This window comes from Taurulus bubalis, assembly GCF_910589615.1.
Source record: "Taurulus bubalis genome assembly, chromosome: 3".
Lineage (NCBI taxonomy): Eukaryota > Metazoa > Chordata > Actinopteri > Perciformes > Cottidae > Taurulus > Taurulus bubalis.
In genome coordinates this window covers 11,119,400-11,134,664 of record NC_136591.1, presented here as the reverse complement: position 1 = coordinate 11,134,664, position 15,265 = coordinate 11,119,400, and the positions used below count along the sequence as shown (strand labels likewise).

Here is a 15,265-nt window from a genome sequence, read left to right as displayed (position 1 = left end):
AGGTTGGATTATTTCAACTATGCTGGCAAAATGTTTCACTTGTTTTAAGAAAACCAAACCAAAAACCAAACTTAAGACCTAAAGACAATTACAGACAAAGACTTATTGCTCTATTGCTGTCAAAAATTATTAAAATCACGTCAATGAGCCACACTGTTGCACTGGATAGTGTGTTCCTTCATGACCATGAACACACACTGTGTATCTATAGTCAATAAACACTGCTGTACTGTAACTCACTGGAGCACCAAAAGTGAATCAATCCACCGCTGAAAATAGTTCCCGGCAAATCCACCATTTATTGCTGTTTCAGGAAAGAAGTGGGTTTCTTAAAAAAAAAGAAAAAAGAATTGAAACCATATATTTCAGCTGTTTATAAAGATGTATGTCCTCAGTAAGAACTAATACAATGCTGCAGGGACAACATACATTTTTAGCGTCACAGTGGTTCCATTGGATTTTGGATTATTTGGATAAATATACCTTCACATCTTTTTCAGCAAAATAATCATCAGGAAATGAACACCACTTTTATGACTTTCAATGTGTGAATGCAACCGGCAGTAGTGAAAAGCACAGTTGCATGAATGCGGTGACGTTTTGTAGTTATATTTAGCATTTACTTGTTAGCAGCAACGAGAGTGATATTTCATTATGCATTTTTCGAACAAAATGTTAAAATCTTTTAATACCATTTCAGAAAGAACAGGTTGCAGTGCTCATTTAATGACTGATCCAGGAGAGATGCTGCGGCTGCCAGCGCTGCACACACCCATTCTCGCTCTCACACACTCACCCAGACACACCTTCTAAGGAAAACACAATTATCATCTTATGGCCCCTCTAGCCCAAACATTCCCAATCTAGTTATGTCAATGGAAAACGGAATGTGTGACATCGTCACTTGAACCCCCCCCCCCCACCTACACAGAAAACTATTAGTGTGTTGACTGTAAATTGCAGTGTGTTTCTTCTGATTCCATGCCAACCAGAGAGAGAGAGAGAGAGAGAGAGAGAGAGAGAGAGAGAGAGAGAGACTATAAATCTGACTGGTCTACAGCACCTCATCAGGAGAGAATGAGACTCGAATGAAGTTTGTTAAACTGTAGTTAAAATGCGCACACACACACACACACACTGCTCCAGTGTGACTCAGTGGGGTGACCGATGTTTGTATCGCTTTGTGGCCCCGTCGCTCTCGGCTGCCGTGGAAACCGTGGCGTCTTGAATAACTATAATATCATTAATGTGTCCGCTTCCACTTCTGACCTGTTATTTTAATCTCAGTGTGTATGTGTGTGTGTGTGTCTGTTATTTCAAGTGCTATATGTGTGCGCATGATTATGTCTGACAGGATATTGTGTGTGTGGTCAAAGTGTGTAAGTAGATGTGAGTGTAAGATTATGTGTGTGTTATTTGGGGCTCTATGACAATATAAGGAGAGGATTAGGCAAAGTTTTCCTGTTTCTAAGACAATGTTTCAGTCCAGTTTGACCCATTTACCCCGACACACACACACACACACACACACACACACACACACACACACACACACACACACACACACAGATAGAACACGTTTGCTAATCTAGATTGATGGGAGGAAAGTGGAATTACCACAAGGTGATACTCACTGAAACTCAAGGTGTGCCATTATGGGAACACACACACACACAGTAGTGGAAATATTAAATGTTGTCAGCTCATTTGACAGTCTGCATACTGAGGAAAGATGTAAACATCTGGATTAAACTAATGCCCAAAGAGCATTAAAATGGAGAAACAAACATGAATGAAGCGTGTGTAGGTACGTAGAGACAAAGAAAAGGAGCTCTCGCTCAACTGGAAACTGACTTTAAGAGAATAAATCAAATGCAGATGGGGTCACAGATATGAAAAGGAACGTTTAATGTAGTAGAGTTTAAGGCGGGGAAACTGAGAAATAAAAGACACATTGCTGTTTAGTTTGTGTTATTTGGAAGCTCATGAAAATACATCCAGAAGAAATAATATCCACATCTATGAAGTCACTGATTTGGTGGTAAGAAGAGAACTACACACATAAAAAAAGAAAGTTACTGCAGGTAATAGCTAAAAGCTAACAGAAATCCATCCATAATAGGACAAAACAACATCACAAAAACAACCAATGGAAACAAATTTGCTGACGTATCAATAAAGAGCTGCAACAAAAAGCTGATATGAAATAGAGCCTCCAGTGAAAAGTGAACAGGTGACATCTCAGCAACATGACACCAGTATAGAAGATGATCTATGGAGGATGAAGGAACACAAAGGCAAACAGGTCTACTAATTCTATTCTGAACAAAAAAACAAACAAAGATATCCCACTTTTTTTGGTTTGCACTTCAGAACTTTAACCAAACAAACCCCAGTGAGTTTCCACTACTGGAACCAGCAACACCTCCTGTCTCTCCAGCACAGAACCCTCAGGGGTCTCTGAAGAGCAGGGAGAAGGGGAAGATATTGCTGCAAAGAGAGAGAGAGAGAGAGAGAGAGAGAAAGAGAGAGAGAGAGAGAGAGAGTAGGTTAAACAACTAAACAAAAACAGCTACATGCATGTGATTACTGCAACTGTGGGCTCACCCCACAAGGCTGCTGCTCATATCATTATTACCATAAAGAGAGCACGTTTGTCAGATTGTTGGCGTGCCCTGTCAACGTGGAGATACTTTTGTCAGTCTTTTACGCGCCTCTGGCGTCTCAGCTTGTCTCAACAGACATTTCATAGGGATATTGTAATTTCCGTGCTTATAATAGCTGGATTTCCCCAATCCGTTCGAATCTTTGTCAACTTTTATTCTCTCAGATGAACAGTACCAATCAGCCCTCGGTTCTCCCGTGAGTGCAAAAGTCAGTCAAATTAACAGTGACATCTTTTGCTTGTAGCATGCTCGCTACTGTTGGTGCGGCTGATCTGAACCTGGCTGCTCGGGATTGAGGGTGACCTCATACCTGGCCAGTCGCCTCAAAATCCCCGGCCTCACAGGTGTCCCAGAGACAGAGTCTGTCTCCTCCTCATCACGCTCCTCCTTTCCCATGTGCTGTATTGACCCAGAATGCACTTCACCTGGAGCACCAGTTCTTCTGACTGTGTTAACACCTGATTTCTGTCGGGGTTCATCGAACCCCTTTGAACCTTTCTGTGGGAGAGGATGAGAAGAAATTTAAATATTTTATTTAAAAAAAACTGAGTATTAAATATTTTTTAACAGTGAGAGCAATGTAATGAAATTGACCATTCGCTACCCACTCCCACCGAATAGTGATTGTTCTATTAGGGCTTTGCAACTGTAACTACTGCAGCTCTGAAAGTTTAGCAAATCAACGCGAACTATAAGTCGTGGAGCTACGATAAGGGTCAATAGGATTCTTACATTTGCCTCAGTGTCAAAGTGTCTTTATGAGCTTGAATTTTAATGGAATTAATCTATCAAAATACACAGAGATGCTACCAGCGTGTCAGTTTATAAATGTGGGAGAGAAGAAACGGAAGGGAGACGGAAATTGAGACGGAAAATGAAAGACAAAAAATGAAAATGAAAAATGAAAATGAAAATAAAAATAAAAGACGAAAATGAGACGGAAATTGAAAGACAAAATTGTTGGAATCAGTTCATTCTAAACTGTGCGCTTAAATGAATGACTTCCTCAATTGTGACAAATCAGTTGAGCAGTAAATGTATGAGCTAATCGAATAAAATAAAAATAAATCACCATGTCGACATGTCCTCGATCCTCTTGGACCTCTTTCTGTGCATGTGGACAATTAAGAGAACGCCTGCTGAAAGGGACACAACCGAGTTTATTCTTACATTAACAGAAACATTATTGTCAAATACATGAGGAACTCCCCTTTTTACTTAAGATAAATAAATATACAGTCCTGTAGTGTGAGATTCTGCCATTAAGGTTTGCTTCTAAATTCATCGTGACTTTTTCTCACAGAATTTCAATTTTAATCTACACAATTTGTGTATCAGAACAACAGTATAAAATATAATTGTATGTAGGAATAGGGTCGATTAAAGAAGGTTATGCCAAACAATGACAATCACTGCTTGAGTGTGAATCTCAGTGTTTTATATTTAATTGGTGGGTGTCATGATTCACAGTGCATGGCCTCCAAGGCCTTTAATTACATGTCGGTGAATAAAAAAAAAAATGTTGGCAATGTCTGTTAGAAAAGTGTGAGTGGTTGTTGACGGATAAAAAAAAAAAAAAACTCACTCTTTTCTGTTAAGCAGCTTTAACCCAAAAAACAAACCATCTGTCGCTACAGGGCATCATGCACACACTTGCACACACACACACACACACACACACACACACACACACACACACACACACACACACACACACACACACACTCACTCGCACTCGCACACACACACACACACACACACACACGAATGCCATAAGTGATGAAGCAGTGTGTAGGAAACCTCTGAAACAGTAATGTTTTGCACCTTTCTGAGGACATGTAAGCGTAATGGCCAATGTAGTGGATATAATTTAATAATTCAATGAGAATTATTTAATGCAACTTGATGTCCTGTGAACTGATGATGATGCAGCTTGAGGCCCTGCTGCTTGCAGGATGTTTACACAGTTTGTGCATTTGAGTGTGTGTTCCTCAAGTTCAAAACTATGAGATGATCCTGTTTACATAAGTTGGTGTGTGTGCATTTTAAAATCATAATTTCCGCCCCACTGATCTGGCTGACAGTGAGATTGAGGTGGCGCCCGTCGGCCTCCTGTCTGTTTCATAACTGCAAGAATTACTGGAGCGTGTGTGTCTGTGTGTGTGCGCAAACAGGGCAGTCGTCAGAATGGATGTGTTAGTGATAGTAAGAATAAGAATAAGAAAACTTATTTTCATCTCATAAATGTATTCTATTGTCACACATTCATTCACTTCAGTTCATTCACATGTGACAATTTTTCTGAGCACAGCGAAGGTCTTTCCTCAGTACACACCTTGACTTGCAGAGATTTTCTCAACATTTACTCATGGTTCCTTGGAAGGTTAAAAGTGACAAACAGAGTAAATAGCTTAAGGTTACAGATAAGCTCGACAGTAGAGAGAGCACTCACCCAACCACAGAAACCATGCTTTCAGCTTCCATGTCCGCGTGAAAGTCCTTTAGTATGGCCTCCTCTAGTGGTAAATCTCTTCTACGGCGCTTTGACTGGGGCTCAGACACACAGGGGAATTGCTGTGTAACAGCTCTTTGCTAGAAAACATGCAGTGGTACATGATATATGACGAGTTGGACACTGGATCATTTAATATAAAACCCTACCCCTTGGTAATGTTTAGTTCTTATTGTTAACATCAGAGAGGTGTGGATTTAACTACATGGTAATGTCTGGCACTGCTATCTGGGCTGTTGTTGACATGTCATATTAGACTAGACCATTTGATCATAAAAATACACTCCAGCCTGTATCACTTTTCTCACTGTTTTGATCGAATAACAGAACAACTCACTGGGCTCAACTTTTCTGCTGCCTGCTTTTCTCCCTCTGCAAGATAAAATACATGTGAGACATCAACACGTCTGGACGGCATCTTGTGGATCTGTTTTCGTACAATCCTGTACTGAGATTGTCTGTCCTTTATCGCACAGCCAGTGCTTGCTAACAGGACTCTTTATGTTGGACCACCTACACAGAAAAACAAACTGAAAATATGCATGTGCATGCTGCAGCGACCCAGGAGGAGCTTTATTCTTTTCTGTGAACACTGGCCCCAGAAACGAGGTAAAGGATAAACCTTTGTGACTCCTTCCTCGATTTGTGCCTGTTAGACTCAAACGAGGTGATGGAGTGGTTTATTAATATGAATCACAATTGACTTAAAGAGTTTTTTTAAATATTTGAGCACAGTACCTTTACAGCCACACCGCCTTTTGTCCTGATAACATGAAAATGCTGTGCAGAATATGTTTTGTGAATACAACCGAGTAAGCCGTGAGTTGTTTGCTCACATGTGTTTATCCTCACCATTTGGGGTGTTTTTCTCCAGGTAGAGGATAAGACTAAACGGGTAAGCTCTCAGCCTCCCCTCGCCATCTTCGCACACCACCTTTGACGCCCCCTCCCACGGCTTCTTATCTGGCAGTTACAGTTAAGGAAATACGGTACAGTGCCAGTGAATGAGCATCATCGTGGAGGATCAGTAGCTGTGTTTGAGGATACAAGGGAAGACATTAAAGTGGGCACTAGAGAAGGGTTGGAGGCTGTCCAAGTTGCCAAGAACTGTTCTGAGAATGTCCTGACGACGGAGAAGAGAAAGGGAGAGAACAAGTTTCAGAGAATTGAATACAGTGAGTCAACACAACAACCGTGAATGCTGACTAAGCACAAGAAACAGAATCCATAATTACCTCCAGTTCCTGATAGAAGCAGTTTTCTCCCATAACCTCCTCTCCGCTGATAAAACATACATAGCATACGTTACAATATGTTCACAACACAGTTGTATCTGAAAAGATGTTGTAATGCAATAGTTTGAGTTTTGTTTTTTTCCAAACACTGTTAAGCTGATAACAGTATAAGGCCTTATAAATCCGAAGCAGTACATGCATTAAGGCTTTGATTGTTGAGTCCAAATCCTTGAGTGTCAGAACTAGGTGGAGTTTAAATGAAAATGTTCTTCTTCGGCATTGAGGAATTCCAGGATCGGTTGGGGCTCTTATTCTACTACGTTAACCCTAAGTAACGGCAGGCTGATCCAGTGGGGCTTTAGATCCTCTTTTGTTCTCAGATGAAACAAAGTATCACAAACGTAGGTAACACACATCAGAACGTGTAACAGTAACCATTATAGGAAATGGAGAAAAAAAGATCAATGCCTTCTCGCTTGCCTGAAACTCAGTCATCTCCCCAACTCCCCAGCTTTAGAGATTAAAGCACTTTGTGCAATGCTTTGCAGAATTTAATCTTGAGGAGAAAAGGGAAAGGGAAACATGGAAGGAGCCAAGAGCGGGTCTAACATTAATCAATAGTCCTCCTCTTGCTGGATTCTGAGCTGGTGCTGATTTGCTCTGCTTTCAATAAGTAGGAAAAAAAAAAAAATTACTCAAATCTGTAGTTGCTCTAATCCAGAGCCTTTCCTCTGTTTACAGTTTGGTCTCAAAGTATTTTACCATTTCCTCAAGCTACTTTAGCTCTTGAAGGATTTGCACTTGAGCTTGGCCAAAAGTAAACATTGAATTACTCCATTTCTGGTAATAAACTAATTTCCAGTGATGCATTGAAGAATGCTCATCTTAATTTGGGAGAAGAATCACAGATGTGCAACTAAGCTGCTTGATAAAAATGTACTTCCACTACTAAATCCTATCTCAAGCCGGGTTTTGGGATGGCACCCTTTCTATTCTGTCATGGTCTGCTCTTTGTCTCGGCTCCCCTTCAGGCTAAGCCTTGGGTTAAACAGCTAGACTGTGCTATCTTGGGATCTGTCAGCAGGCTGGTCTTGTTCTTGTACTACACTTCTTGCTCTCAAGTATAAAGACAAGGCTGTGAGGATGATAAGAACAATGTTGGTCTTGCCTGAAGCTGCTGCCTCCTCTGATCTTGAACTTGTAGATAAAACTATCAGCTTTGAAGAATCGAGTTTCAGGGAAAGGGAAGGAGAAGGGTTGCAGTGGCATGACTGACCTAAACTGTTTGGGGCAACACAATCAGGAAACAAACCTATTAATATATTAATTGATGGAAGGGCATTTAACCCTTGTGTTGTCTTGGGGGTCAAAATGACCCGTGTACGAGTGTATATGTATGTGTGTTGATGGGTCATTTTGACCCCAAGACAACACGAGGGTTAAAACACAGAATACACGTCAACATTACTGGACACCTTGAAGTGGTTAAGCTAGTTAGCTAGCACCAGTATGCTACAACTCTAAAGGCTCAGACATGTTTGGCTCTCTCGCGCTCTCTTAAAAATACCGTAATACCTAGAGGAAATGGCGAGCATGAAATTGGTGGATCTTCCAGCAAGCTAACTTCCCCCTCCAACAGGACATTAACGGTTAATAACACGATTGTCAATCAAACGCCTGCCTGGCCTCCAGATTCGCTACACGGAGACGAGTTCCCGCCTTCCGGTCGCTCGGCAGTCAATGATTAGCTGGCTCCTCCTCCAATCGGCGGCGTCCGAGAAAGTGTCACTATGGTGACGGAGAAAAACCGCCCAAAATGTCACATGACTGTCAGATGACCACGCGGAGCAGGAAGTCGTAGTTGTAAACATGCCTCAGTGAGAGAGTGAATGAGATGACTAACTTGTGACTTTAACGCTCCATGAATACGTCGTCGCTTATTTGCGCACCAATCCCTCACAATAACTCAGCTGAATTGGCCCAAAAGGTGAGATGAAAACATTATTTTTGTGTTAACGATGGTATCATCAAGTTAACAACTGTGACAATATACACTGTTTGTAGCCTACTCGCTTGTCACACAAACGCACACTGCCTCCTGGTTACACTGCGACGTCCTAATGTCTTCATTGTAACATTGTACTAACCGCTAACGGTACTAATGTTTTATTGGTACTCATTTTGCTACGTTACAACACTACGACCTTCCTCTGTAATGACACACATCTCCCATTTATTTCTCACTTAAGTCTCTCGCCATCTTTAACAGTGTTTGTTAGACCGACTCATCCAAAAAGCGTCCAAAAATGTATTTGTAGCAATGTATAGTGCGCTTTATACACTGATTATGCAATACTGTTGTCATATTTGTGTGCCTTATTTTCTTATACTATTAGCATTTATAGCAATGTTTTATTTTTGTATTCTTAATTAAAAAATGTTTTTTACCTTAAGTTTATTGTGATTCTGTGCGTAAGGAGGATAGCAAAATAAGCTTTTCATTGTACGGAGTAACTGTCTGCATATAACAATAAAACTATCTCTTGAATCTCTTGAAAAGCGTCCAAAAATAAGAAGTGCCTCTCCGATCAGATGTCCTCTACACCTCCTGTCCTCCTGAATACGGGGCATCAGATGCCCCTGCTGGGTTTAGGGACCTACAAGTTGGTGGGTCCTGAAGAAGTGTATGGGGCTGTTGACGCAGCGCTGGTTGCTGGTTATCGGTCCTTTGACAGTGCAGCCGTCTACCAGAATGAAGCTGACTTGGGCAGAGCCTTGAAGGAGCTCCTGCCCAAATATGGCTTAACCAGAGAGGATGTATTCATAACCAGGTGAGGTATATGGGCTGCATCCACAATGATTGAATGCACTTTTTGAAGTCGCTCAAACTGAAAAAGGCACACACTCTTGTTTTGGTATCATACACTATGTTTAGTATATTTATTGTCACACACACCAATCACCAAGACAAATTCCTTGTATGTGTAACATACGTCGCAAAAAAAAGTTTCTGATTCTGATACACAGATCTTAGCATTGCCTTCTCAGAGATTTTATAGAGCGCAGTCAAGTTTGACCTTCTGACGCAAAGTCTACAAATCTTTCTCCCTGCAGTAAGTTGGGCCCTAAGGATCATGGTGAGAAAGCCATGGAAGGAGCCCTGCGCAGCCTTTCTCAGCTGGACTTGAGTTATATTGACCTCTACCTGATCCACTGGCCTGGCACACAGGGTCTGGATGTGGCTGACCAACGCAACCCAGGTAAAGAGGCAATGTTTTCCTAAATGTACCAAAATATCACTGGAACATAACTGTGTGTATGTACAATTACGGAAACAAAATAATGTTAAATCATTTGAACCAACTTTTTGCTTTGGCCAGCTGTATCAAATGTTTTATGAATAAATGCTCTGCTTATTAAGAGATCAGATTCAAGCTGTCCTCTCTCTTTCCTCCTCCACAACGTAGTTGCACTTGAGTTACACTGATGATGAGTTTCTAATTAATATTTTATTCAAGGCCACCGAGCTCAGAGTTGGGCCACACTGGAGGAGCTGCATGCCCAGGGGAAGCTGAAGGCCATTGGAGTGTCAAACTACACGCCAGCACACATGAGAGAACTGATGCAGAGCTGCAAAGTCCCTCCTGCAGTGCTACAGGTAGAATGCATGAGAGGGAAAGGAGGATGGATAACATTATAATATACATAATAGTACACAAAAGCAAATTAAAAAGTGAAAAGAATGTTTTGTTGTCATTGTTGCTTCTTCAGGTAGAGTTTCACCCCAGGCTGTGCCAGACAGAGCTGAGGAAAGTGTGTGAGGAGCATGGAGTGTGTTTCCAAGCGTACTCCTCCTTAGGGAGAGGAGAGCTGGTCACTGACCCTGTGGTCTTGGAGGTGGCAAAGAACTGTGAACGCACCCCTGGACAGGTAAACACACACACAAACATCTTGATCATCTTGACCTTTTTTGGCCAGCTCATGACTACTACCTTCTCCGTGTTCAAAACATTTCCAAAAACATTGAAGTCTTTTGTTCCCCTTCAGGTCCTCTTGCGCTGGGCTGTGCAGCAGGGCGTCCCAGTACTCCCCAAATCGTCCAATCCAGACCGGATAAAGGACAACGCCAGGCTTTTTGACTTCACACTGCGTGAAACAGACATGGACCGACTGTCAGCTTTGGACTGTGGGCAAAAGTATTGCTGGGATCCATCAGAAGTTGCTTGATAGAGCACAATTGGAACACACATTGTCTTCCATTATGCCTTTTAAATGCTGCTGTTATTAAGCTCTGACTGGCAGTGATGCAGTAGTGGGAAACCACCACCAGAACAAGTGGGACATTGGAGTATAGACAGAGAAAGCCCAGTTACTTAACAAACACACTGGGCAAATGTATTGATTTTGATTAAATGTATTAGATATATAAGAACTCAAGTATTATTTTGAACATTGGCAAGTACTCTTCCTGTTTATTGTGACCCATGTGTATAAAACACTGAGCCTGTTCAGGCAGTAGATGTATACTAAACAAAAACATATTCAATGTGCCAACATTTTTAAGATACTTCTATATTCTTTGTTGCCTCAGGCTGTTCTTTAATCATACTCTGACAAACACTGCTGTGGCTTTTGTGTTCTACTTTTCCCATTTGAGTGGGAAAAATATGCAATTTTCAAAGTGTCCTTTATACTGGAGAATTACAGACGATTTACACAAGAGACTCCCTTTAAAATGTCTCTTGTCATTTATTTAGGACAGCGCATAACCCAAAAAATGAATCTTGCCTTAAAAAAAAAAACAGCCTTGAAGAATCAAGTTTCATCGAAATGGCTTAAGCAAGGTCTGGATAACAAAATCAGAAGATACTCAGATTCATTTATTAATTTGTTGGTTCAGAGGAAAACCAAAATACAGGATATGCCTACATATCAACATCATGGAGATTGTTGGAGTTGGTTTAGCTAGCTAGTCAGAACAAATATCAGTAGGCTATTGTTTTGGCTATACTGTTTTCTTAATATTGCTCTGTATTTTGTGTTCCTGTCCTCTTGTTTTGGCTTTGTCTATGCTATGCTTCTCTGTAGAACACTTTGTAAACTCTGTTTGGAAAGGTGCGATATAAATAAAGTTATTATACTGCTAGCTGCCTCATATCAGCTACAGCAGTTAGCATTTGCATATTTCAAATCTCATAAATCTCTCTCACACACACACACACACACACACGCCGGTTGCTGACACATGACTGTCGGTGTACCACGTGTTTGCCGGAAAGCGGATGCTTAGTCGTAAACAAGTGTAAAATTAGAAGAGAGGTGACATTTCCATTCCTTCCCTCTTATTGTAGATGTTATACACCTTCTCCTTCAAAAGAATTCAGCTGAAAGCGCCCGCGAGGTGAGGTGAGAATATATGAACACACCGCGTCATTTTAGCATTGCTACCATAAGAGCTTTGCCCAGCAAACCAATGTAATTTTGGAGTGCGTTTCATATTATGTTTATTTATACTCATGGTCACACACTGCCGCGTTGTATTCCTGCGACGCCCCTACGTGTTTACGCTGCATTTAATGTTATTTACGTCTAAAAATGCAACGTTGTCGGCGTCATTGGTGCTCATTTGCAACGCTGTGCACGTCCTCTAACAAATATGGTGGTAAAGGGCAATGGGGAAACAGTAGAACTCAGTGTAACCTGTCTCCACCAGTGTAGTGCCAGTCCTGAAACAACCACGTTAGTGTTTACTACTCTAGAAAATCTCCCATTTATTTCTCTCTCTCTCTCTCCCTCTCCAACAGTGTTGGGTAGACCAAACAGTCCCAACAGGGTACACATACTTCCTCTCAGATAAGATGTCTTCCCCTGCCTCCAGTGTCCCTCCTGTCCTCCTGAATACAGGGCTTCAGATGCCCCTCCTGGGTCTAGGGACCTACAAGTTGGTGGTTCTGGAAGACTTGTACCGGGCTGTGGACGCAGCGCTGGTTGCTGGTTATCGGTCCTTTGACAGTGCAGCCGTCTACCAGAATGAGGCTGAGCTGGGCCGAGCCTTGAAGGAGCTCCTGCCCAAACATGGCTTAACCAGAGAGGATGTATTCATAACAAGGTGCAGTGTATACGCTCGTAGGCCTTCCTAAAGAGCAGAGCATGTCAGCGGATAAGTGGCCTTTGTTGCATTATAGTACAGAAGGCAATCTTTTGTTCCAGCAATTTCATAAACATGCCTGTCATCTTGAATATGAACTACATTCACTATTGATGCTGAGTAAAATGAGGAATGCATTTATTTACTGGCATACTGGCTTTGGTATAATTCCCAGATCATGTGATTTTCTTATCAGAGATCTGAAGCTCAGAGAAGTTTGACTCGGAGGCAAAGTCTACAATTCTGAACAACCCCTCTCTTTCTCCCTGCAGTAAGCTGGGCTCCAGTGACCAAGGCGAGAAAGCCATGGAAGGAGCCCTGCGCAGCCTTTCTCAGCTGGACTTGGGTTACATTGACCTCTACCTGATCCACTGGCCTGGCACAGAGGGTCTGGATGTGGCTGACCAACGCAACCCAGGTAAACAGTCCAGTAACACATGAATATCAAATAATTTGGAGCGCTGTTTTGCTTTGGCCAGCTGTATCCAATGTTTTATGAATAAATGTTCCACTTACTAAGAGATCAGATTCAAGCTGTCCTCTCTCTTTCCTCCTCCACAACGTAGTTGCACTTGAGTTACACTGATGATGAGTTTCTAATTAATATTTTATTCAAGGCCACCGAGCTCAGAGTTGGGCCACACTGGAGGAGCTGCATGCCCAGGGGAAGCTGAAGGCCATTGGAGTGTCAAACTACACGCCAGCACACATGAGAGAACTGATGCAGAGCTGCAAAGTCCCTCCTGCAGTGCTACAGGTAGAATGCATGAGAGGGAAAAGAGGATGGATTACACATATACTATACTTACATTATATACTTTTTGTTGCTTCTTCAGGTAGAGTTTCACCCCAGGTTTTGCCAGACAGAGCTGAGGAAAGTGTGTGAAGAGCATGGAGTGTGTTTCCAAGCGTACTCCTCCTTAGGGAAAGGACAGCTGGTCACTGACCCTGTGGTCTTGGAGGTGGCAAAGAACTGTGAACGCACCCCTGGACAGGTAAACACACACACGCAATATATTTTTGGGCCAGCCTTATTGACACATGGTTCAATAAAGACTTAATTTTCTTAGTTTTGTAACGCAAAATCTTGGAAAACATTGAGGTCTTTTGTTCCCCTTCAGGTCCTCTTGCGCTGGGCTGTGCAGCAGGGCGTCCCGGTGATCCCCAAATCTTCAAATCCAGACCGAATAAAGGACAATGCCAGGCTTTTTGACTTCACACTGAGTGACACAGACATGGACCGACTGTCAGCTTTGGACTGTGGGCGAAAATACTGTCGGGATGCATCACTAGTGGCTTGATAAACCAATAGTGAAATAATAATAATAATAAACTTCATGGTATAGCACCCTTCATTGAAAAATAAAAAACGCCATTCCCACACATCACTAGTGAATATTCAAAACTATTCCATAATATTTTCCCCTATTTCCAAGACTTAATCTTAGCTGTTTGAAATAGGTAGGCCTATAAAGTGATCATAGGGTGCAAAACAAAAATAGCCAAACCAATGTGTAATCAAAACTCTGCGAACTCTGCTCTTTAATGCTGCTGTTGTTTAGCTCCGGCTGGCACGTAGAAAATGGTCTATCGCACTGGGCGAATGTGTGGAGGATTTAGTTTGTGTATAAACATTTTTTATATTGTATATACAAATTGTTTTAATTTGAATTAAAGTAGCATTTTAGACAACATTGGCCTGCAAGTCATCCTGTTTGTTGTGACCCACCCCCCCAAAATAATAAATTAGTCAATGGGCTATCATTTTTAGGGCAAATCCCATATTTAAAGAAATACTAAGTCTTTTGTGATTTAAATTGCCAATTAATTACTCTAAATTTGCAATTAAAACATGGAATTTTCATCGTGTTCTTTTTACCAGAGAGTTTTACAGAGGATTACACAAGGCACTCACTTTTTAAAATCACTCTTAAAAGTATTTATTCGGGACAGCATATACCAGAAGTTCCAAAGCTGTAGAGAAAATTTACAAAAGTCATACAAAAATGAGACGGAATCCTCAAAAAGAAAAGAATAATGAAATATTACAATGCAAATTTCTCCACACACATCTGTAGATTCAAGTAATACCAAGGATGGTTGCAAAACTCCAGGTGCCCGGGCACGGTTTCCCTCTGGGGTGTGTTCACTGCCACAAATGTTTTAAAGTCGAAATTACAACATGACTTGTTTTGAAATAGCTTTTCCAGCCTTGGCCACTATAATTAATTGTTTTCCTCACAGTTGTGACAGCGAACGCACCGCCACGATATTGTGCTTTTTTTGTTTTGTTGTTGAGCGCAATAGGTGACAGTAAGCTGTAAAGTTTAAGGCGGTAATTGGGTAAACAGACAAGGCCGGTTATGCGGCTTCACATCACAGGTCACAGCATTTTCAAGGCAGTTCATGACAATATTAGACTCTTAAATTCCATTTTCATATCTGGCCCCATCTCAACACCATGTACATATTCTCTGCAAAGCTGATTCAACTGTGCTGCTTGTGTGCAGCTACAGATCTTAGAGAAAACACTATTCCATCCAGGGCACAATTACCAAAATACTCATTACTAATTTCCCTTGTGTGAGATATCCAACATTTTTTTTATTTATTTTACTTTTCTTAAATGTAACAGGATAGTTTAACTGTATTTAGTTGAGAGCGTCATACTTATAAAAGGTCACCAAAATGTTTCAGTGAATAC

At 41.4% G+C, this 15,265-nt stretch overlaps 3 protein-coding genes across 3 annotated transcripts; 2 read left to right on the top strand and 1 right to left on the bottom strand.

Moving 5' to 3' along the window:
* Positions 1-2,918: 2,918 nt before the first annotated feature.
* majin (membrane anchored junction protein) lies at positions 2,919-7,685 on the bottom strand (the record flags this gene model as incomplete). Its single annotated transcript, XM_079215275.1, has 8 exons — positions 7,582-7,685; positions 6,414-6,459; positions 6,226-6,301; positions 6,031-6,141; positions 5,516-5,550; positions 5,119-5,258; positions 3,739-3,805; positions 2,919-3,164 (listed from the first exon to the last, which is right to left on the bottom strand). The coding sequence occupies exons 1-8, from the start codon at positions 7,680-7,682 to the stop codon at positions 2,919-2,921; spliced, it is 822 nt and encodes a 273-aa protein (XP_079071401.1). The 5' UTR covers positions 7,683-7,685.
* A 628-nt stretch (positions 7,686-8,313) lies between these two features.
* Positions 8,314-11,569, top strand: LOC306734909 (putative oxidoreductase YtbE). The gene is made up of 6 exons (XM_079216322.1): positions 8,314-8,400; positions 8,974-9,244; positions 9,528-9,673; positions 9,932-10,071; positions 10,185-10,343; positions 10,461-11,569. The coding sequence occupies exons 2-6, from the start codon at positions 9,006-9,008 to the stop codon at positions 10,638-10,640; spliced, it is 864 nt and encodes a 287-aa protein (XP_079072448.1). The 5' UTR covers positions 8,314-8,400; positions 8,974-9,005; the 3' UTR covers positions 10,641-11,569.
* Positions 11,570-11,720: 151 nt separating this feature from the next.
* On the top strand, positions 11,721-14,374 carry LOC306734908 (putative oxidoreductase YtbE). The gene is made up of 6 exons (XM_079216321.1): positions 11,721-11,819; positions 12,218-12,522; positions 12,834-12,979; positions 13,179-13,318; positions 13,398-13,556; positions 13,683-14,374. The coding sequence occupies exons 2-6, from the start codon at positions 12,272-12,274 to the stop codon at positions 13,860-13,862; spliced, it is 876 nt and encodes a 291-aa protein (XP_079072447.1). The 5' UTR covers positions 11,721-11,819; positions 12,218-12,271; the 3' UTR covers positions 13,863-14,374.
* The last annotated feature ends 891 nt before the right edge of the window (positions 14,375-15,265 follow it).